At 46.1% G+C, this 20,014-nt stretch overlaps 8 protein-coding genes across 8 annotated transcripts; 4 read left to right on the plus strand and 4 right to left on the minus strand.

Moving 5' to 3' along the window:
• Positions 1 to 499: 499 nt before the first annotated feature.
• TSTA_068870 (cytochrome p450, putative) lies at positions 500 to 2,424 on the plus strand (the record flags this gene model as incomplete). The annotated part of the gene is made up of 6 exons (XM_002340809.1): positions 500 to 740; positions 795 to 800; positions 850 to 901; positions 956 to 1,702; positions 1,754 to 2,022; positions 2,081 to 2,424. The coding sequence occupies exons 1-6, from the start codon at positions 548 to 550 to the stop codon at positions 2,422 to 2,424; spliced, it is 1,611 nt and encodes a 536-aa protein (XP_002340850.1). The 5' UTR covers positions 500 to 547.
• Positions 2,425 to 2,951: 527 nt separating this feature from the next.
• Positions 2,952 to 4,835, plus strand: TSTA_068880 (isoamyl alcohol oxidase; the record flags this gene model as incomplete). Its single annotated transcript, XM_002340810.1, has 3 exons — positions 2,952 to 3,035; positions 3,094 to 3,687; positions 3,735 to 4,835. The coding sequence occupies 3 exons, from the start codon at positions 2,952 to 2,954 to the stop codon at positions 4,833 to 4,835; spliced, it is 1,779 nt and encodes a 592-aa protein (XP_002340851.1).
• A 441-nt stretch (positions 4,836 to 5,276) lies between these two features.
• Positions 5,277 to 6,190, plus strand: TSTA_068890 (60S ribosomal protein L10; the record flags this gene model as incomplete). The annotated part of the gene is made up of 3 exons (XM_002340811.1): positions 5,277 to 5,328; positions 5,517 to 5,692; positions 5,740 to 6,190. Exons 1-3 carry the CDS (start codon positions 5,284 to 5,286, stop codon positions 6,188 to 6,190), a joined length of 672 nt encoding a protein of 223 aa, XP_002340852.1. The 5' UTR covers positions 5,277 to 5,283.
• Positions 6,191 to 6,736: 546 nt separating this feature from the next.
• TSTA_068900 (uncharacterized protein) lies at positions 6,737 to 10,109 on the minus strand (the record flags this gene model as incomplete). The annotated part of the gene is made up of 2 exons (XM_002340812.1): positions 6,737 to 8,643; positions 9,497 to 10,109. The coding sequence occupies 2 exons, from the start codon at positions 10,107 to 10,109 to the stop codon at positions 6,737 to 6,739; spliced, it is 2,520 nt and encodes an 839-aa protein (XP_002340853.1).
• A 334-nt stretch (positions 10,110 to 10,443) lies between these two features.
• Positions 10,444 to 12,234, minus strand: TSTA_068910 (dimethylaniline monooxygenase, putative). Its single transcript, XM_002340813.1, has 4 exons — positions 12,008 to 12,234; positions 11,308 to 11,947; positions 10,889 to 11,254; positions 10,444 to 10,834 (listed from the first exon to the last, which is right to left on the minus strand). Exons 1-4 carry the CDS (start codon positions 12,145 to 12,147, stop codon positions 10,481 to 10,483), a joined length of 1,500 nt encoding a protein of 499 aa, XP_002340854.1. The 5' UTR covers positions 12,148 to 12,234; the 3' UTR covers positions 10,444 to 10,480.
• A 524-nt stretch (positions 12,235 to 12,758) lies between these two features.
• On the minus strand, positions 12,759 to 14,727 carry TSTA_068920 (MFS transporter, putative; the record flags this gene model as incomplete). The annotated part of the gene is made up of 6 exons (XM_002340814.1): positions 12,759 to 13,043; positions 13,098 to 13,565; positions 13,619 to 14,033; positions 14,091 to 14,376; positions 14,447 to 14,472; positions 14,523 to 14,727. 6 exons carry the CDS (start codon positions 14,725 to 14,727, stop codon positions 12,881 to 12,883), a joined length of 1,563 nt encoding a protein of 520 aa, XP_002340855.1. The 3' UTR covers positions 12,759 to 12,880.
• Positions 14,728 to 15,577: 850 nt separating this feature from the next.
• TSTA_068930 (1-aminocyclopropane-1-carboxylate oxidase, putative) lies at positions 15,578 to 16,880 on the plus strand (the record flags this gene model as incomplete). The annotated part of the gene is made up of 4 exons (XM_002340815.1): positions 15,578 to 15,755; positions 15,806 to 16,283; positions 16,342 to 16,490; positions 16,561 to 16,880. The coding sequence occupies 4 exons, from the start codon at positions 15,578 to 15,580 to the stop codon at positions 16,878 to 16,880; spliced, it is 1,125 nt and encodes a 374-aa protein (XP_002340856.1).
• Positions 16,881 to 16,983: 103 nt separating this feature from the next.
• TSTA_068940 (anaphase-promoting complex subunit ApcB, putative) lies at positions 16,984 to 19,869 on the minus strand (the record flags this gene model as incomplete). Its single annotated transcript, XM_002340816.1, has 3 exons — positions 16,984 to 19,269; positions 19,332 to 19,615; positions 19,698 to 19,869. 3 exons carry the CDS (start codon positions 19,867 to 19,869, stop codon positions 16,984 to 16,986), a joined length of 2,742 nt encoding a protein of 913 aa, XP_002340857.1.
• Between the last annotated feature and the right edge of the window lie 145 nt (positions 19,870 to 20,014).

The following is a 20,014-nucleotide window of genomic DNA, read 5'->3' on the forward strand; positions in this document are numbered from 1 at the left end:
CGAATTAAATTGGTTGTACTACCGCTCTGATTACTTGCATTACCTGTTGACCGTTGACCGTAGGATATCATGATTTCACGTATTCCTGTACTACCCGACATCTACTTAGCTGAAGAAATCTATTGGGGAGGGGAGCGCAAGGAATATGCAAGTACAATCGCCGTGATCACCGCCGTGCAGATGGCACCCCGGAAGAGATACCAGTTCTGGAGTAAGTGACCAGCAAATGGGCTGTGCACACCAAGTAAATATGTAGGTTGCTAAGGACGCCGTTCAGCTTTATGCTGTAACCTCAGTGATTGTCTGTCAAGGTATTGATCCTATTGGCCTAATCTCGAAAGTCGAGGTACATTCTTCAGACTTGAGCGACAAGTAGTATGGCCAAGATCTAGTCTAGCGTTTTAATGCTCAGATATAGCTATTTACTTTAGTACTCAATACAATACTCATAACAACCTAGAAAGCCAATACCCTCCTATATATGTGATCTATGAATGAAATTCTTTTTCTAAATGATTTCAGTCTTCAACAGTGCACCTAACGTATCATGCTGATTCTGTCCCCGGAGAGCAACACAAATACCCTCTTCTGGAGATTTCTACATGAAGAACATCAAAATTCCATGATCTATGTGCTAGAACTATTGGTGTTAGGGTTTGTGGGTTGGCGAATTTGGAGGTTTACACTGTCTCCGATGATCTATCCCAACGATCCCAAGGAACTACCCTACTGGATACCATGTACGTTGTGCCACACTTAAGAGGTTGGAAAATAGCTTACTGATGGGTAATTAGTTATTGGTAGGTATACCTTGCGCCCTCGGTGCTTTATATTGACAAACATTTCCAGGTCATGGCCTCGAGTTTTTCCATGACTCACAAGCCTTACTGGCCAAAGCAAGGTGAAAAAGTTTACTAAAATGCTGTTACAAAGGCCAATGTTAATATCCAAGCAGCAATTACTTCGCCAATTCAAAAGACCCTTTCGCATTGACCGTCTTCGGCTCAAAACTATACGTTATATCAGACTCGAAACAGACAAACGAAGTATACAAAAACCTTGAAACACTCTCGTTCATAGAGTTTGTCCAGGGACTTTTCAAGATCAATGGAGTCAGTGAAGCTGGTATCAAGGCTGCATACACGGACTTACCAGTCGACAAACCTGGTTTCCCGAATCCTCAGGGGAAATCACTTGGGGGCACACTCGTGCGGCAGATGCATATCCACCAGCTGTACCCCGGAGAGAATCTAGATCATTTAGAGGCTCGGTTTTTGGAGTACTTCGAGAAGAATCTTACCCTACCCATGCTAAGGACGGCATGTGCGCCATACTTACTTTCCCAGGATGATACTTCAGTCGACGTACCGCTCATGCGTTGGTGTTCTGAATACTTCGTCCGAGCTGGTGGATTAGCTTATTTCGGTGACATGCTAGGCGCAATTGATCCAGAACTGGCGCCTACTTTTATTGCATTTGATGATCTCTCATGGCAGGCTATTTATCAGTATCCACGGTCCTGGTCCAAGGTTATGAGCGCAAAGAGGGATCAGACTCAGAGAGCTTTCAGAAAGTATTTTGAGGTTCCTCAAAATCTGAGGACGGGGGATGCGTGGTTTACGAAGACTATGGAGAATGAATTACGTGCTGTGGGGGTTGGGACTAATGATATTGCCACAATTCTGGTCACGCTGCACTGGGCGTGAGTATAGAACTCCTCATTCATAAGGGAATATTAGAACTAACTGGGTAGTATAAACACAAACACACGCAAAGTTGCCTTCTGGATGCTGACATACCTCCTCCACAACACTTCGTATATCGGACCACTCCGAAAAGAAACAGCTGCTGCATTTGACGGAGACAAACCCGTCGACCTGGAGCATCTTCATAACAATTGTCCATTATTGGAGAGCTTCTGGTTTGAGACATTACGAATGTCCTCGAATGCTGCCTCTGTCCGGCTTGTGAATAAGGACACTATTATAGGAAATAGGGTCCTTCGTAATGGCAACCGTATCAGTATGTTTCTAGATGAGTGTCTACGCAGTTGTACTCAACAAACTGATTAAAATCTCAGTGATACCGTACCGCCTCCTCCATTTCGACGAAACCGTCCACGGCCCCGACGTCTACTCTTTCAAACCTGAACGATTTGCAGGTGCGAATGCCGAGAAATTGACGCGAGGGGATATTTGGCGGCCCTTTGGTGGTGGGAAGACGATGTGTAGTGGTCGACACATAGCGAAGCGTGCCACGCTTATGTTCTTGTCTATAGTGCTCCGAAAGTTTGATATAGAGATCCTCGGAGAGAGAAATATGCCTGCTCCGGACTTGGGGAGGCCGGTGCTTGGAATTATGGCTGTCAAAGATGATCAGGATTATACTGTGAGAGTTTCGGAGAGAAACCGGGTTTCGGAGTAAGCGGATAAATTGATACATGGGTATCATGATGTTGCTCTTACTTAGGGTTTGTGGTGCAGTAATGCTAATGTTGAGCATTACTATGAGAATTTACGATACACAATCGTTGAAAGTATGAACAAAAATATTAGTACAAAAATCCTACAAATGCATATAGACCTAGAGAGGTAGATATATATTGTGGTCGATCTTTTATACAGTTCTAAGCCTCATATCGACGCCCTTGCTTACCTATGTAGATAGGTAAGGAATCCGTTCTGAAACGGAATTGAGTAGAAAGAAAAAGTCTGAACAGCAGTGAAATTCAGCTATATTAAATATTAGATCTGCATTGTACATATACTAGAAGTTGATTCGACAATTGGATTTCAGCTACTGTGGGTAGAGTGTTCGCTTCTCTGCATCTTATATCTTCACTCATTTGATCCCCTGCATGCTTCCATCACACGTTTCTTTGCTGGGAGTAAATCCGGAATACAGAAGAAATATAACAAAGATCAATTTGATTCTGACGCATATTTCATGACATGTCTTCGCCATTCATCGCTCTTATGGCCACAGGCATATTGTATGCCGGTATTGGACATGCGGGGAATGCAACTTGTAAATGCGTATTTCCCTCCTGCTGCAACTTATATCAGCTCTCCTCCCAGAACTGACGGTTGAAAGATGCCAAATGACGCCTGCTGGCCCAGCCCAGCTATATGGTCCACATTAAACGACACACTCTCAGGAAAACTCATCCAGAACATACCCGTGGCAGCACCATGCTATCCAGGTCCATACTCAAACCCGACAGAATGTGCCATTGTGCAAGAAAACTGGATGAATACATCGTTCCTGTCTGAATATTCCATCGGGTATTCATATCCGTTTACGCAATCGTGCGATATTGCACCAGGAAACACCACCAATTGCGAACTGGGAGATTCGCCGGTATATGCTGTCAATGCAAGTACGCCCGAGGACGCTGTTGCTGGTGTGAATTTTGCGAGGGAGTGGAATTTGAGATTGGTTGTCAAGACCACTGGTCATGATATGTTGGGTCGTTCGACTGGGTATGGGAGTTTGGAGATTTGGTTGAGGTATCTGAGGCAGGGCATTTCCTTTGAAGAAGTGTACTCCGAGACATTGCTATATGGACAGAATGAGCCAGCTGCATGGAATGGTAGCGCAATTGAAGTTGGTGCTGGTTACGACTGGGGTGATGTGAATGCGGTAGCTGCTGCTAACGGTGTTATTGTTGTTGGTGGTGGATGTCCAGTATGTATCTACTCCACATAAGAATCACATAACTAACATTAAATAAGAGTGTTGGCGTCTTGGGTGGCTTCACTCAAGGCGGCGGCCATTCTCGCGCAACTCACGACTTTGGACTGGCAGCAGATCAACTTCTCGAAGCTCAGGTCGTTCTGACCAACGGCGAGCAAGTACTCGCCAATCGCAGGTCAAATGTTGATCTCTTTCGAGCACTAAGGGGAGGTGGAGGAGGAACCTATGGAATTGTCACTACTGCAAAGATCAAAGCGTATCCTGATGCTGCATACACTGCGCAGTCATTTTATATGGCCCCTTTGAGCACATCCCATGACGACTTGGTAGTCTTCATGGAGGTGATTGCTATATTATATGAAGCATTTCCTGCACTTGCTGATGACGGTTTGAGTGGTTATGGAGCTTGGAGTGCGTATAACGTGGGTGAAAGCATCAACGCCTCTATGACTTATATCTTCGCTGCAAGAGAAAAGACTGTCGCGGAGATTGAAGCTATGTTTGCACCAATTCTAGAGAAGCTTTTGCTGTACAACGGCACAAATATAGAGCTTGTCGTGTCGTACATGGCCTATGATGGATACTGGGATTACTACTATGGGCTTGGTGGAGGTACCTGTAGTGCTGCCACCACGAACTCGGCTCTTGTCTCGCGGCTATTCACAAAGGTTAACCTTTCTAATGACGGGGAAAAATTGCGCAAAATGTTGAATAATACAGTCGGCACACCGTCTGAGGGAGTGGTTAATGGCTTTGCTCTCTTGGGAGGAGGACCGGTATCCGTATCAGACACATTTTCTGGGGTCAATCCAGCTTGGCGGAAGAGCTACATGCATAATTACTGCACCAGAGGATGGTCAGATGATGCCGAGTATGAGACTGTTATGTCTATTCATCATGACCTCACATATTCCAAGGGAGGTGCACTTCGAGAATTTGCTCCTGATACGGGTGCATATATGAACGAAGCCGATTGGCAGGATCCATGGTATTTACAGGATTTCTATGGCGAAAATTTGCCCGTGCTCACTGCAGCAAAGATCAAGTTTGACCCGGACGAGGTCCTCTATTGCCCGACATGCGTTGGTTCTGAGAGATGGACGTCAAAGGTGACCGGAGCTCTTTGTAGAGCGCCTTAAGCCTCTTTCGGATCAATAATTATCCTTTGTGATCCATTAGTAAGTAGGTCTTCGGTAAAGGTCACCACTTGTCACGTGACGCTACATTATACTCGTACTCAGCAACGCATGCAAAGTAATGAGAAGATCGATATTCGAAAGCACAGAATTAATAATCATTTCTGGGGATATGTAGATGACGCTAAATGAGTCATAGCCAGTCAGCCCATACCCTTGCTTATGATAACGACAAGCCTTGTATCAGATTGGCCGGACGGATGTAGTTAGGGCTTAGGGTTTTGCCACAAAAATCCACTAGCGCCCGGCTCTGCTTTGAAATCAAACTTGGTTTCAAGAGAGTGACTTCAGTCCTTTCGACCTCCCGTCCATCTTCACCACCAACATTTCGACATCAAACAATTATACAGTTCGCAGGAAGTGCAGTTTGAAAATTAAATAGCATTTCAAGATGGCCCGTCGTCCTGCTCGTTGCTACCGCTACTGCAAGAACAAGGTGCGTTGGGAGATTTCGTTATGAATTTTGAGCGATGGGATTGTATTGTGGGGGCGTTTTCGATTTGGCGACAGCGATATTGGAATCAGCAACATCGAGAACGACCAGCAAACGATTATCGCTAGATTTTCATCATTATTGAATTTTCATCGAATTTTAGGGCAATAACTAACATGTGAATTATTCAGCCCTACCCCAAGTCCCGGTTCAACCGTGGTGTCCCTGACCCAAAGATCCGTATCTTCGATCTTGGACGTAAGAAGGCCAATGTCGACGACTTCCCTACCTGCGTGCACATGGTCTCCAACGAGTACGAGCAGTTGTCTTCCGAGGCTCTTGAAGCCGCCCGTATTTGCGCCAACAAGTATGTTTCCTTAAACGGAGGATGATAGTCAATACTAATGAAAATAGGTACCTCGTCAAGTCCGCTGGAAAGGAAGGTTTCCACCTCCGTGTCCGTGCCCACCCCTTCCACGTTGTCCGTATCAACAAGATGTTGTCCTGCGCTGGTGCCGATCGTCTCCAAACCGGTATGCGTGGTGCCTTCGGCAAGCCCAACGGCTCCGTCGCTCGCGTGAACATTGGCCAAATCCTCCTCTCCGTCCGCACCCGTGACGCTAACCGCGCCATCGCTGTCGAGGCTCTCCGTCGCTCCATGTACAAGTTCCCCGGTCGCCAAAAGATCATCGTCTCCAAGAACTGGGGTTTTACCCCTCTGCGTCGCGAGGAATACGTCCGTCTTCGCCAAGAGGGTCGTGTCAAGATTGATGGTGCCTACGTTCAGTTCCTTCGTCACCATGGTGCTGTTGAGCAGAACATTAAGCGATTCCCTGAGGCTTATGAGAATGTTTCCCAGGCTTAGATGCGTACATTTTTCATAAACATAACAAATTAAAAATTAGCGTCAGGAATTGATTAATGTTTTCATGTTCAAGCTTTTACCCATTTGAGTGTTTTAACGGAGTTGTTAAAGGATTTCAGGATCTTGGCAGGATGGTAGGATTGTCAACTCGTTGACTACCTGGCTAGTCTTGTTGTATGTATCATGAATGCAATCAACATTGGATTATATCTATTCCTCGAGGTAAACACCGCGCCTATCTAGGTTCCTGGTAGTTCATGAATAAACAGGAGATGTGTGTCCACAATCGAAAAAATATACAAGAAAATATCCACATGCCAGCTAAAACCCGCTATATGTCAAACGAATCAATATGTATGTATCCCCATTTCCTCATTAGAATCATTCGCTCTTCCAACCCCGGCCTTGCTGCAATATAAACAAGAAAGAAATCCTCAGCGCCTGCCCAAATCATGCTCGCCATTAGAATCAACCGTCAAATAACGATATGTAGATGAATATATGTTTATGTAGAGGAGAGAGACAAGTAAGAGAGGCGAGACGAAACTAGACTTCACCCCATGTCCCGACACCTGCCGGTCTACCGACAGATACAGCTGCACTACCACTACCCACACTACCGCCTATATCCCAGTAATGACGGCTAGAGCCGCTTCCACCGAGTCCCGTGTGTGTGCGTCTAGCGGATACTTTCGTACTCTGACTAGCGCAACTTGAGCTCGGCCGACGGCCAAAGCGGGTTGTTTGGTTGTGATGGTGATGGTGGTGATGGGATATTGGAGAAGTCGGCGTCGAGATGCCCGCTGCACGCATTTGGGCGCGTAGACTTAGTTGTCGTGCTTGGGAGCGGGCATGGGCTCGCGCTACGAGGGGGTGATGTTGGCGAATGACGGCTGCGCGGTTGGAGGCGTCTTGCTCGTTGTATATGTTTGTAGAATGGGATGTAGATGTTGCAGTGTTGATATTCCCATTGTTGTCACCTCGGCGGAACCGGTTCTTGAGATAACGAAATATCATGGTGACATCCAGGTCTTGTTCCCAGTATTCATATTCCGGGTTGGCCAGTGCAGATGTCGATGTCGGTTCTTGTGGGCGTTTGGTTTGTGACTGAGCTGTACCGATTTCGTTGTCGTCAATTCCCCATTGAGCGACATGTTCAGCGGTGACTGAGTCTTGTTGAAGGGTTGGTCTAAATTGGGGTGAAGATATAGAGAGTATGTTACTATCTTCTGATACTATCGGAGGTGGCGGTTCGGATCGAGCCGTTCTTGTGTTGCGTTGTATTGATGGCTGCGAAGTCGTCACTGGTATACCAGCGTAATATTCGCTTGGATCGTCCGAACATAAATATGTACTAAATGCCCCTGGGTGTTCCCAGATTTGATGAACGAGAACACCAAGTTCCCTTGCAATCCTTTCAATTAGACGCTGCTGCCATACATGGTCGTCGGCAGATGTACTCGTCGTAGGGACATCTCTGATAGCTTCTTGCATTTCACGAATATCGGGATGAGATTCTTCATCAATGTATGATGTCAAGTGGACATCGTCAACCAAAGATTCTCCCAAAATCACCGAGAGAATAGATTCATCTATGCCCATCAAATCGCGAATCACCTTTCGCGTTATGCGGCGCCAGATAGATTCTTTCTGTGAATCTCCCGGCGACGATGCTGTATCCGAAGACACGCTCGATGTATCCATTGCCTTTGTCTCGGAGATACTACCCAAAACCTCATTGCCAGGTCTGCGAGAAGTAGTCCCAACACTGCCGCGACTATTACGTCTTTGACGCCGTCTTGTCTCTCGCTCAATCTCCTGCAACAATATGCGACTCTGTTCTGTTCTCCACTTCTCAATCCGCTGCCACCGCTCTCGATCAGCGAGTGATTCTAGCTCGTCCACCGTCTCCAAATGATTTTGCAGACTTGATCGACGCGTAGGGCCGGCATCCGCGGAGCGTCGGGGATTATACTGCTCGTATCTCCATAATTGTTCTTGAACTTGTTGTCCCGATGCATGAAATGACCCTAGCCCATCATGAGTGGGCAGCACGGGGTAATCATTGCTGTCTTGCAAGATGTTTTCACGGAAATCGGGGAGACCATCGTCCAAACTGTCCAGTTCCGTTGCTTCTTCGTCCAATGCGTCAACAGAGGTACTATCCGCCGAATCCGCTTGCGTAACTGCATTGAAAGAGCCAAAATCACTCAGTCGCGAGACACCAGCGGTCCGTGCCGTTCGCTCGGTGGAGTCACTCCGGGTGCGTGTGGTTGTCGAGGCAGCTTGGGAGGGAGAAAAGAGAATCCATTCTTTGGAATCGTCATCTAGTTGCTGTTGGTGTTGAGAAGTATGAGTGTCGATTTCGAGTACCGGTCGTTCAGAAGTGGAATAGGACGTCTGGCGACGAGGAGGAGCGTGGGTTGGGAGACGGAATGCCATACTGACATCCGCTTGATAACGATAAGATGGACGTCACTGTGTAGATGTAGGAGTTACTAGTATACTGCCTCCCAGCCGCGATGAGTACACGACTGGAGGAGTATCTCAATTATTGTGGTCTGATCCAAATGAGTCAGGATGAAATAAAAAGAGAAAGAGAAACCAAGAGTCCAGGGATGAAGACGCAATGAGGAAACGCGATCACCTGAACAAAAGCAAGTGATGAGATAACTAGCGGGTCCCGTGATAAGCAATGATGACAGCTTATTCTTGATGTATTCTTTTCAGGAAATTAAATAATATATGTATAAACCAGATATCTCTACTCTCTTATATAATATTAATACGTTTAGCCGACTCTTAGAATGTCTATTATTGAAATGATCAGTCATCTCACAGCCTGAACCCTTCTTATCTGGTGATCTGATACAAAGTGCTAGCCACTTAGCCTGATTGTTTAAGGCTTAAGGCGCTTCGTGTTTCGTTGGGCGATCCTAGCCTGATTATTGATTGAATTGAATGCTTTGTTTAGTCTTGCGTCTCTTCTTTAATATGTATGAGGAGAGACCTTGCATTAAATATATCATGGGAGTTAAACACCATCCTCTTCACTAAACAACCAGAGCACAGACTCTAACAATACTGGTGAGTATTTATTCAAGTACTTGCGCCATCTCACTCAGACGTATATCGCCAAGTCAGAGACAACATGACCATCGCACCATCTGTTTGCTGATCGACGAAATGCAGCCTTAGGCATAAACACATGGATGACTCAGGCACCAACAACCAGCCCCTAATTCCGTACATTTTGTGAACAGCATCAATCAAGATTCTCAGGCAAGGGAAGAGGTTCCCTCTCACTCTTAATCACATCATCCAACATCTCCAACCGATCCTGACCCCAAAAAGGCTCGTCGCGATACACATAAACAGGTGCACCAAAATACCTCCTCGAATCAATCTCCCTTACCAGGGTAGCCTCCTGTTCTGCCAATGAATCCTCCGTCTGAGCACGCCGCAACAATCTCTCTCCATCTAACCCCGCCTCCGACGCGATACGCGCTATAGTTTCCGGGTCCGCGATATCCCCCTCATCCGCCCAAACAGTTTGTAAACCTATATGCGCAAATCTCTGTATCGCCTCATGATCATTCCCCAATTCCTCAATCCCCGCTAAAAACACTCTATGCGCCAACGATGGATTTGTAGGGTAAAATTTCGGATGTGGCACAATAGGGATATTTCGGATTTGACACCATCGTTTCATTTCAAGGAGTCGGTAAGCCTGGCGTTGAGGTGAGCGCTGTTTGACGGGGAGACCGCCCGAGACGGAGAAAGTGTGCATTAGGTCGACGGGTTTGTAGATTATGTGGGCATTGTGTTGCTTGGCGAGGTGGTGAAAGTGTTTACTGCCGATGTAGGACCAGAGGGAGATAAAGGAGAAGTAGTATTCGATTACTGGTCGGGAGGCCATATTGATATTCTTCTCGGTGGTGCGCTACAATGTCGTTTTGACAGTAAGTAGCCTAAGGATAACCTGGAAGAGCACCTTTATATATAGCTAGAATAGACTCTTACTTGAATACTTTCACTCTACGAGGCCCACACCCCCATCTCTTGTCATTCATCAGTTAAATTCCAATAGATCAGATTATCCGGAGAGATCTCCGTACTCCGAGAACGGCATTCTAAGTTGCAATATGCGGGATATTTAGGCTATCAGTTTAGATCAAACGATCTAAAGATCACTCTTATGTTTACGATGCTATCTATCATTTCTAGAAAGTTCCAAGACGTGATCTAACTAGTTACCATTCGACTCTACAACCAAAGTATAGTCGAACATCACAACGAACTCCTCGTATTCCTACTAGCTTGCTCAGCAGCTCTCTTCCACCACTCTTGCCTCCTTTTAATCAACCTCACAAACGTATCATCCCACGCCGACTCATATTTCGGAAGCACACGTCCCGTCGTCCCAGGAGCAGGCTCACCTGCCAGCTTCCTCAACTCCTCAAAGTATGCCGTATAATCAGGATATAGCGTCCAATACGGTGGTCCGTCACCGCGTTCAGCTAAACGAGTCTGTTCCCATTCGTACATTTCCTTACGATCTGGGAGTTTTGCTCGTCCTGCTAGAACGCGAGCTATGAAGACAGCTTGCCATTCGAAGAAGCGGATTCCGAAGACTCCTGCAATCTGTGCAATACGTCAGTCTCATCCTCATGTGTGAAAAGCCGATATTGAACATACCATGCCAACAAACGCCAAAGTAGGATTTTCAATCTTGAAAATATGCTGATACAACCCCGGAATCCTCCTGTGCACCGATTTCAAATCAGGCAAGAACGGAAGGCTGAAATCATATCCAGTCGCAAAGAGGATGATATCAATTTCGTCTCCGATAACGGAAGAGCCATCTGTGAACGTGATCTTGTCCGTTGTAGTGTCAAAGGACGTTATGCCGGGTCTATTCTCGATATGCGGATGCAAAAAGGGGATGTCGCCGAAGAGAGGCGAGTGATCTCGGGCGGATGATATGACGGGTAGTTTTGCTACTTCGCGAATGTCGTGCAGGGCATCGAAAGCGGAGATTGAGCCTCCGACCACGATGACACGCTGTGTATGTCAGTTCCGGTTCTGTCATTTGAGAAACAGGAGAAGAGACCAACCCTTCCGACATAGTCCTTTGTACCACGGTAGTGTTTGCTATGCCTGATCTTCCCAGGATATTTCCTATCGTACTCAATGATACCCGGGATATCAGGTACAAAAGGAAGATAATAATGTCCCGACGCAACTACGACGGCATCAAATCGTTCCTGCCACCATACGTTCTTAATCCCGCCTTCAGCAGGGACCGTTTTACGGAGCGTTAGAACCCATTCCTTCCCTTGCTTGTTGTCGGTATCAATATATTCCGCCAATTCAACCGTAGTCCCGAATTCGATTAACTTGTCATTCCCGTATCGCTTGAAGACATCTTCAACCCATGCCCTAACCACCTCACGCGGTCTGAATGGTGAATCAGGGCCGTGTTGAGCCCGTGTCCTCTCCGAAAGAATCTCCGGAATGGGTTCCTTAGAGAAACTCATGATCTCCGGTGTTAGATTGCTGTGTAAGTGTTCATGAACTCCGGTCTCCGTGAAACGGAGATGTGGTGAATTGATTTCCTCTGTTGCTGGCGTTTCGACTGGGATACCTTTATTTACATCTTTGGGGATTGGGACGCCGAGATCAGCGCGTTCGTTGATGAGATCTTGCAGAGATGGGATTCTGGGTTCCTGGCCATTGTCTGTGGGTGTCAATACCCTACAAATAACCATCAATTAGAATTGTCTGTAAATGTTGATGTTCTCTCATGAATCTCACCATGTCCCTCCAGCTATATTCTGACGCTCAAAGACTCGAATCGTATCAAACGCTTGCTCTTTGACAAGTGCATCAGTCGCAATTGCTCCTCCGGGACCGGCACCGATAACTGCCACTCGACGTATTTTCTGTTCTGCCATTGCGATATCTTGATTCTAGCCTGAGACTATTGCATGTGAAAATCAACAATAATAAGTTTAGAAGCAACTCGATCACCTACGCTGTCTAATATCTCTCATGAAGAGCGAGATCGGAAACAGATAATAAAAACGACCATGCAATGCATGTGGAGAAAATGCATCTACAAACTGCACCTAATCCAACACGCAAAGCTCGTAATTGTTTCGTTATCGCTTATCTGCACCACATCGCGTAGTGATAAGCAGCCTCATGCACACTACCTGTATCCTCCTGGCACCTTTTTTTTTCGTCGTCCATGGATGACCCGGATATAACCGAGGCCTATGGCATGACATGTATTCTACAACTCAACCCATCCATGAAATTCTTCGTCATTCAAGCATTTCTTGCGACACTTGGTCGCTATCTTGAGAGTCGAGACTCGAGCCCTAAAACAAATCCCGGGACTGAACAGTATCCGAATTAGGAAATTTTTGGAGCTTGTTCAGGATGGTATCATTTTGGTGCTTTTATCGTCATTTCTAAGGTATTTTTCTTGGCGAGATAAAATTTCCTATTTTATAACTAACTTAGTTTACGGATTTATGAATCATGTAAAAAGAAATCTATTAGGGTTAATTGTGTATTGTAACTATCATAACCTTTTTTACACCTTGAGCTCAAGTATCCATGAAGCTTGTGAGCCCCACGATACCTAACCATCTGATTAGATGGTGGTATATACTGACCAGGCTACAACACGTATCTAAAGTACGAATTCTGTTTATCCGTAAGATCCTTGAATGCAAGTCTATCTCGCTCACGCTCATCGACCTCGACAACTGCCTCGCGCAGTTTGTTCTCGCGACGCAGCACAAAGTACAGCGTAGTCGCGGAGAGGATGGTAATACAGTAGCTATAACAGTCAGCATAGCACTCAATCATATTTACAGAGATGACAGAAACGTACCAAATAATCAACCCAGTCCACAACTCAGGATAGTGCTGTGCCTTGGTCTGGCTCTTAACCAACTGCGGCCCAATAATATTTCCCACGCAGTACGCTACAAACACTGCAGCAGCCATGAAACTCTTCTTGGTCTCACCGGCAACATTGCTCGCAGCTAGGGAGATAGTCAAACTGACCACGGGTCCAAAGAAGCCGATTAACGAGTAACCCGCTACGGGGGTAACGGGTTTATGGCCCCAGGAAGATTTCCAGATCATGACAAAGCCGGCGATGACGGGTAGGCAGCAGAGAACAAGAGAGATGGCGCGAATGTTGCGGTATCGTGAACAGAGCCAGCCGGTGAATGTGATTCCGAAGGCCGAGAGACCGCCTAGAGGGAATTGGAAGAGGATACTGTCGAGCGTTGAGTAGCCGAATGTTGAGACTATGAGGGGGCCGAAACCTGAGACTGCACCGTTGACGGTGTATCTACGAAGCGGGATCAGTTTTTGTCACAGCAAAATTGGCGGGAGAGGGCTCACGCCGCAGCCATCGTAATCGCAACCAGCCAAATTTTAACATCCAAAATCGCTTCTTTGACCTGCTCGACTTTGAATGTCTTATTTTTCACACCAGTCTGTCCAGCTCTCAACCGCTCAACAGCCGCAATCCGTTCTTCTGGCGTCAAAAACCACGCGTCAACAGGAGAATTAGGCAGGAAGAAACACCATATCCCAAATAGTGCTGTGATACACCCGGCGAAGATATAAATATATTGCCAAGGTGCCAAATCACCGCTTTTTACCTGCGCAAACCCATAGTTGAGTGCGCCTCCGATGATGGTGAACCAGCCAGTGCCAGAGAACCACCAGCTTTGGCGGAGAGCTTGTTCGGGTTGAGTGTAGTAGCCGCTAACTATTGTCATGAATGCGGTTGGGATGATGGATTCGGTGAAACCTAGTTTCATTAATTCTCTGATATGATAAAGCTGGTTTGAGGGAGGATAAAACAAACCAAGGAAGAATCGCTGCGCAAATAAGCCGTGCCAGGTAGTAACGCCGGCAGTAGCTGCGCAAATAATGCCCCAGATAATGACAGCCGGACACAAAACATTCCGAGTCTTGAAGTGCTGCACTGTATATGCCATGGGATATGAGCCAGCGAGTTGGCCGAAATAGAAGATCGAAGTCGCCCAGCTCAATCTTGACGAGTTCGATACGGGTGGCTTCACAGAGGTGTTGGTAACAATGAGATGGAGATCAGTTGTCATGCCGAAGAGAGCGGCACTTCCAAGAATTGCCTGTACATGAGTACAGTAAGCCGTACTGTCCTAGACAAGAAGGAATTCGACTTCAGCGTTGGCTACTGACCTTATCCCAATAAACCAATCCATAACCTATACTGAAATTAGCCTGATTCTTATATGTAAGTGGTTGCAGACCCTACCAATAACCATAGCAGGCATCAAGAAACAATCAATCTTGCGCAAAACTCGCGCATGCAATTGTGCATCTATCGGCCTCGCTTCTTCTCCCAACGCTTCAACATCACCGGTAATTACTGCATCCGTCTTTTCAACGGGAGCTTCAGCATCTGGTCTGCTGGCAAACGAAACATCTGTATCATGTAGACTGGATTCTATTTGGGTCATGGTTTTTTCTGTCTGCTATTTCTCGCAGGGAAACTCGGCTGGTTTGTATCGATAGATAACCAGTGCTGAAGAACGATCCCGAAGTAGACTTGATACTGGGCAGCGCAACTATACCAGAATCAAAACCTGATTTGCCTGTCTCGGCAATTGTCGATGACTAAATAAAACACCAGGTTGAACTATCCAGAGGTTGGGGTGTGCAGAAATAGCATCATGAAGCTGTCGGATGATGCGTGGAAAAATTTTCGGATTTGACTTTTCTGATGCGATTTGATATCGGTTTGTACCGTGGGATACCTAACGGTCAGACCACAGCTTACGCGAAGTGGGTAACCCTGAGTTCTAGATTAGGTACCCCGTAAGTTGTAACTATAAAATTGCTAGTAAATGCTAAGAAATTATAAGATATATAGTATAAAGCAGCATAGATGAATCGATATACGAGTGGCATTGATGAGTAATGGCGTGCTACAAGCTATCATGGCGTGCATTTCATATGCTTCAAATTTCGGAAGTTGGTAGTTATTCTTCGGCGTTATGTCCGGATGAACGACTCAAGAAGTACCTAGCTATTAATAATTGGTGATCCATTTGACCTGCGTTAGAAGAATGTAATACATAGTTGTAGTATCCGAAAATTATCGTTGGTATGAATGTGTTTCAACTCCGAATTGGCCGGTTCTGGGTATGAACTGATGCTGTATGGGATTTGGTACTGCTTGAAGAGCTGATAATTTTATATACCTACGAGAGTATTGAAGATTGTTCTAGTTCCAGATCCGAATATCAAATTTCGAAAGACAACTCAACTGAACATCGCTGAGCATACAACCCATCCCAACAAAAAACCATGGCTACCACAACCACAGAACATACAGCTACGCCAGTCCTATCCTATGTGCAAGTCCCAGAAACATCCGAAAACCTCGACTGGGCAGATCTCGTCACACTCAACCTCTCCAAATTCGACAGACCAGGCGGAAAACAAGAACTAGCCACCCAATTCCGAAAGGCCATGGAAGATATCGGTCAGTCATCGACACTGTTCCCAAACTTACGGAGCTCATAATATGGACAGGTTCTTTCTATGTCAAAAACCACGGCCTAAGCGACGCTGATATCGATACTCAATTTGCCCTCGCCAAATCCATCCTCTCCCTCTCAAATGAAGAGAAACAACCATACCGCGCCGCCCTCGAACAGGGTGACTATAACGGCTGGAAACCCGCCGGAACACGAAACCTGATCCCGGGCGTCAAGGACAATTTTGAGATCTATAACATCCCTAAATTCATTCCTGAGCATGCTAATAGATTACATCCTGAGATTGTGAAGGAGTATTGGGATACTATCAAGCAGTTTTCGACGCATATCCATGACCAGATTGTGAAGAAGTTGCTTATTATCATTGCAGTGTCGTTGGGACTTGACGATGAGGAGGTGCTGATTAATAAGCATCGATATGAGAAGAGGAGTGGTGATCATTTGAGATATATGAAGTATTATGCAAGAAGTGAAGAAGAGAACCGGATGTTGGGTAGTGTTTGGCTTAAGGGGTATTCCTCTCCCTCCTCCGTTCGGTGCGAAAAAGAACATTGACTGATACTTCGATAGACACTCTGACATGGGAAGTTTGACCCTCCTGTTCCGTCAACCCGTAGCAGCGTTGCAGGTATTAACCAAAGATGGTACTTGGAAATATGTAAAACCGCAAATGAATGCCCTTACAGTCAATATTGCAGATGGTCTTGAATTTCTGACAAGTGAGTTTCCGCCTTGTCCTGTATATCTGGATAAGTCACCTGAGTGGACATACGAGTTGATCAAAAATAGACGGCTTCCTCAAGTCAAGCATCCACCGCGTCATTGCCCCTCCCAAAGACCAAGCATATATCGATCGTCTTGGAGTCCTCTACATGGTCCGTCTGGAAGATGATGCAGACCTCGTCCCCTTGAAAGAATCGCCCGTTCTCCAGGAGTTAGGTCTCGTCAATGATCAGGTTTTGGGAAGTGATGGTAAGCCCATCAATGCTGGTGAATGGGTTAAGCAGAGAATAATCAAGAATTTGGGAAATTCCACGAGTCAGGATGGAGATAATGAGGTTGGAGATGTGGAGATCGTGAAGGGTGTGGCGACTAAGTATTATGATTAAGTATGTAGGTACTAGACTTGCCAGAACTGAGATATTAGTCTCTTGGGATAGCGGTTTAATCATATTGCAGTCGGATACAAGTCATTATAATGCTATTCATCAGTCATCGTACAATTTTATAACTGCCACCACTGACAACCTCCAATTTCCCTTGAGCAACCATGCTCGCAAGGAACTCCCGAAGCTCTTCATTGCTAAATGGAAACCCGCCCGGTACTGCAATCTTGAGCATCATGATAATCCGTTGTAAAGGCATAGCACCCTGGTTTGTCAACATTCCGACAATAAACTGCCAGTAAAGGTTCATCTTCTCCATTGTTGCAGCATTTGCTGTCTCCTTTGCTGCTGCGGCTGCGGCGACATCAGCCCCAGCAGCAGCGTTGGCTTCTGTAGCAGACGAATCCGCAGCTTCCTGATCGCCGCCACTCATTACATGGTCTCCGTCGTTGGGAAGTACTTCGAGAACGCGGAAAGAGTCTCGCTGAACCTCTGTCAGGATACGCTTGCTTACCCAAAATAAGCAAGCGCTGCGCACCAGCGAAGCAGACATACTCAACGTCTCGGCGAGTTTGGCCACAGTCTTGGTGGCCGGTGCATTCTCAAAACTCGGAGACCTGGACTGGAAGGCGTATATTACTGTAGCCTGCCATGTTGTGACCTCATCTGTGAAAACTCGATCTTCGAGATCTAATTCGACAGTTACGTGTCCAAGGGCATTAAGCCAGGTTAACTTGCGAGACTGTTTGAGGGACTCGAAACCAGTAGAATACCGTTGTTGCAGCATCTTGATCTCTTCCGGTACATTAAATGGCTGATCATGGATAGCCGGCCAGAAGAATCGCGAGAGAATTTTGGAATGAAACTGCGGCATGTTCTGGTTGTTCTGCCTTCGAGCAGATTGCTGCTTCCCGCCTAACCCTTGGTCATTCCGAACAACAGCATCGAGACGCTTCGAGTCAAGAACATCGCGCAGCATGACTTCGCAGGCTTGCAAAGCACCATCACCAAATCGGATTTTCAATAGCTCCAACACCGACAGTTCCTGGTCAAAATCTGCCTTCTTTTTGAGCAGTCGCTCTGATAATAGACTTTGAAGTTCTTTCACAAATGCCTCCTTGGAATCGAAAAGACTTATTAGGCTACCAACCACATCCGCACCTTTAGATTTCTTATAGTCTGCGGCCGCATCGATGGGGTCAGGAACCCAGTTCATATCATCCCAGTCCAGCTCACTGGATCCGGTCTGAAGATTCCGCTGATGAGCATTGCTCAGTTCGGTTGCAAGCTCAACCAAAGTTTCACCGTTATCATCATTTTCTCCTGAGTCCGTGCTGGATGTATCTGCAAGGAGACCTCCGACAATCACTTGAACTGTGTCGTCACGGTCTCGAAGGTATTTTCTGATGGGTCGAGCTGTGCGGTCTAGAAGAACGCCTTTTGGATCTAAAAGGCTGAAAGCTCGAATAATCGAGATATACAGTTGCAAAATTTCAGCCGTGGAAGCTCCTGGGTGCAATAAACGCTGGGTGAGCATGCCGATGAATGCATTGGATAATGAAAACCTAGATGCAGTATGTGTTGTATACTGTTTGAGGTCTTCAATAGCGCCGCTACTTGAATCCCAATCAACGATCACATCAAACAGTTCACTGGTGCGTAGAGCGCCCAGACGAGCCAGGCCAATCTCCTGCCATTTCTCGACATCATTAAAACGAACATTATCCAGATAACCATCGGCGTTTTCTGAGATAGACGGTTGTAAAATTGCCAGCACTTCAACAGCGAGCCTTGCGAACACATTCTCGACCCACAAACGTAGATGCTGCGAAACGAGAGAGGGTGTGTCCCATTGTTCTTTGTAGCTTGTGATTATGTATTCAGTCATCATATCGTTCATGACTTGGGCGAAGACTTTTTGTGCTCGGTGACCGCCAAGGCCAACATCTTGCATAGCTTGCAGTAATGAAAGAAACCTATGCTTGGAGTCATTCGTCTGGATACCGTTGTGTTCCGACATGATATGAGCTCGAGCAGCTTCCGATGCTATCTCTCTCCACAGTCTGTAAGTAGTTGAAGACTGTGAATCGATTTCCATGCCATTCGATTCAGAGTCTTCTAATTGGTCATTTCTTGCCTGAGTAATTCCTAGAATGTCAACAGCATTTTTCCGGAAGGTAGATTCTAGTAGATGCGATATGCGTTTTGATGGCAATGAGTGGGCAACGATGGTCTGAAAACTTTCCCGTAGCCTAAAAAACGAGCTTTCGCGTTCTGTAGTATCCAATTTTGGCACCACATGTTTTAAAAAGGGTGTGAAATACATATGCTGTGCCAATTGTAGACAGCGCACAGTTTGAGCCAAAGGGTCATCGATGCTTTCTTTCAAGGCCTATACTCGACGTTAGTGCTGTACATTACAGTTATCATGGAATCTCGTGCTGTCAAACATACAGTGCACAGAACGGTTTGCAAGTTAGTTATGAAATGGCGTCGGGTCTCATTACAATACCAGTGGATCAAATCATACTCCTTGATACCCTGATGTAGAACTCTGTCACGAAAAGACGGTGACAGTAGATTAGTTAAAGCATCATCTGCTTCGCTGGTAATCTGTTTCGACCGATGGTGCGATTCAGCATACTCAATATAGTCAGGTGTATCGAAGCTCTTGTCCGGCAGAAGCAGAAATTCAGTCGCTGAATGCCAAGCTCGACTCCATACAACACCTTCTGGCTCTGGTACTTCGGAAACTACCGTCTTTTGTATGCTTCATATGTTAACGTCCCTGCATGATACTCATTTGATCATGGAACCAACTGACCTTTGTGGCTCTTGATGATTTTACTGAGCCAAATGCTTGGTCCGGCGCACTGGACCTGAGCGCTGGCGTTGCTAAGGGAGTTGGAGCATTTCCAATCAGTTTGACAGGCGCGAACACAGAGTCGAAAACGCGCTTGCGACTTCTAGCAAGGGAATCTTTCTGTGACATGTTGCAATGCGTCTTGAAATTTCGATAGCATCTCTGTTTATTGTGTCAATGATAAGATTGATCAATCTCTTTATTTTGAGGCCTTGATGGCCGGTGTACACAATGGATAAAAGAGCTTGAGGAAAGATCCCCCGACCAAAGCGCG

This window comes from Talaromyces stipitatus, genomic scaffold (assembly GCF_000003125.1).
Source record: "Talaromyces stipitatus ATCC 10500 scf_1105507295523 genomic scaffold, whole genome shotgun sequence".
NCBI classification, from domain to species: Eukaryota; Fungi; Ascomycota; class Eurotiomycetes; order Eurotiales; family Trichocomaceae; genus Talaromyces; species Talaromyces stipitatus.

Coding starts and splice junctions, on each gene's coding strand:
- TSTA_068910 (XM_002340813.1), bottom strand. CDS start 12,147: ATGGCAGAACAGAAAATACGTCGAGTGGCAGTTATCGGTGCCGGTCCC. Junction 11,948..12,007: donor AATATAGCTGGAGGGACATG/GTGAGATTCATG, acceptor GGTTATTTGTAG/GGTATTGACACCCACAGACA. Junction 11,255..11,307: donor CAAAGGACTATGTCGGAAGG/GTTGGTCTCTTC, acceptor TGACATACACAG/CGTGTCATCGTGGTCGGAGG.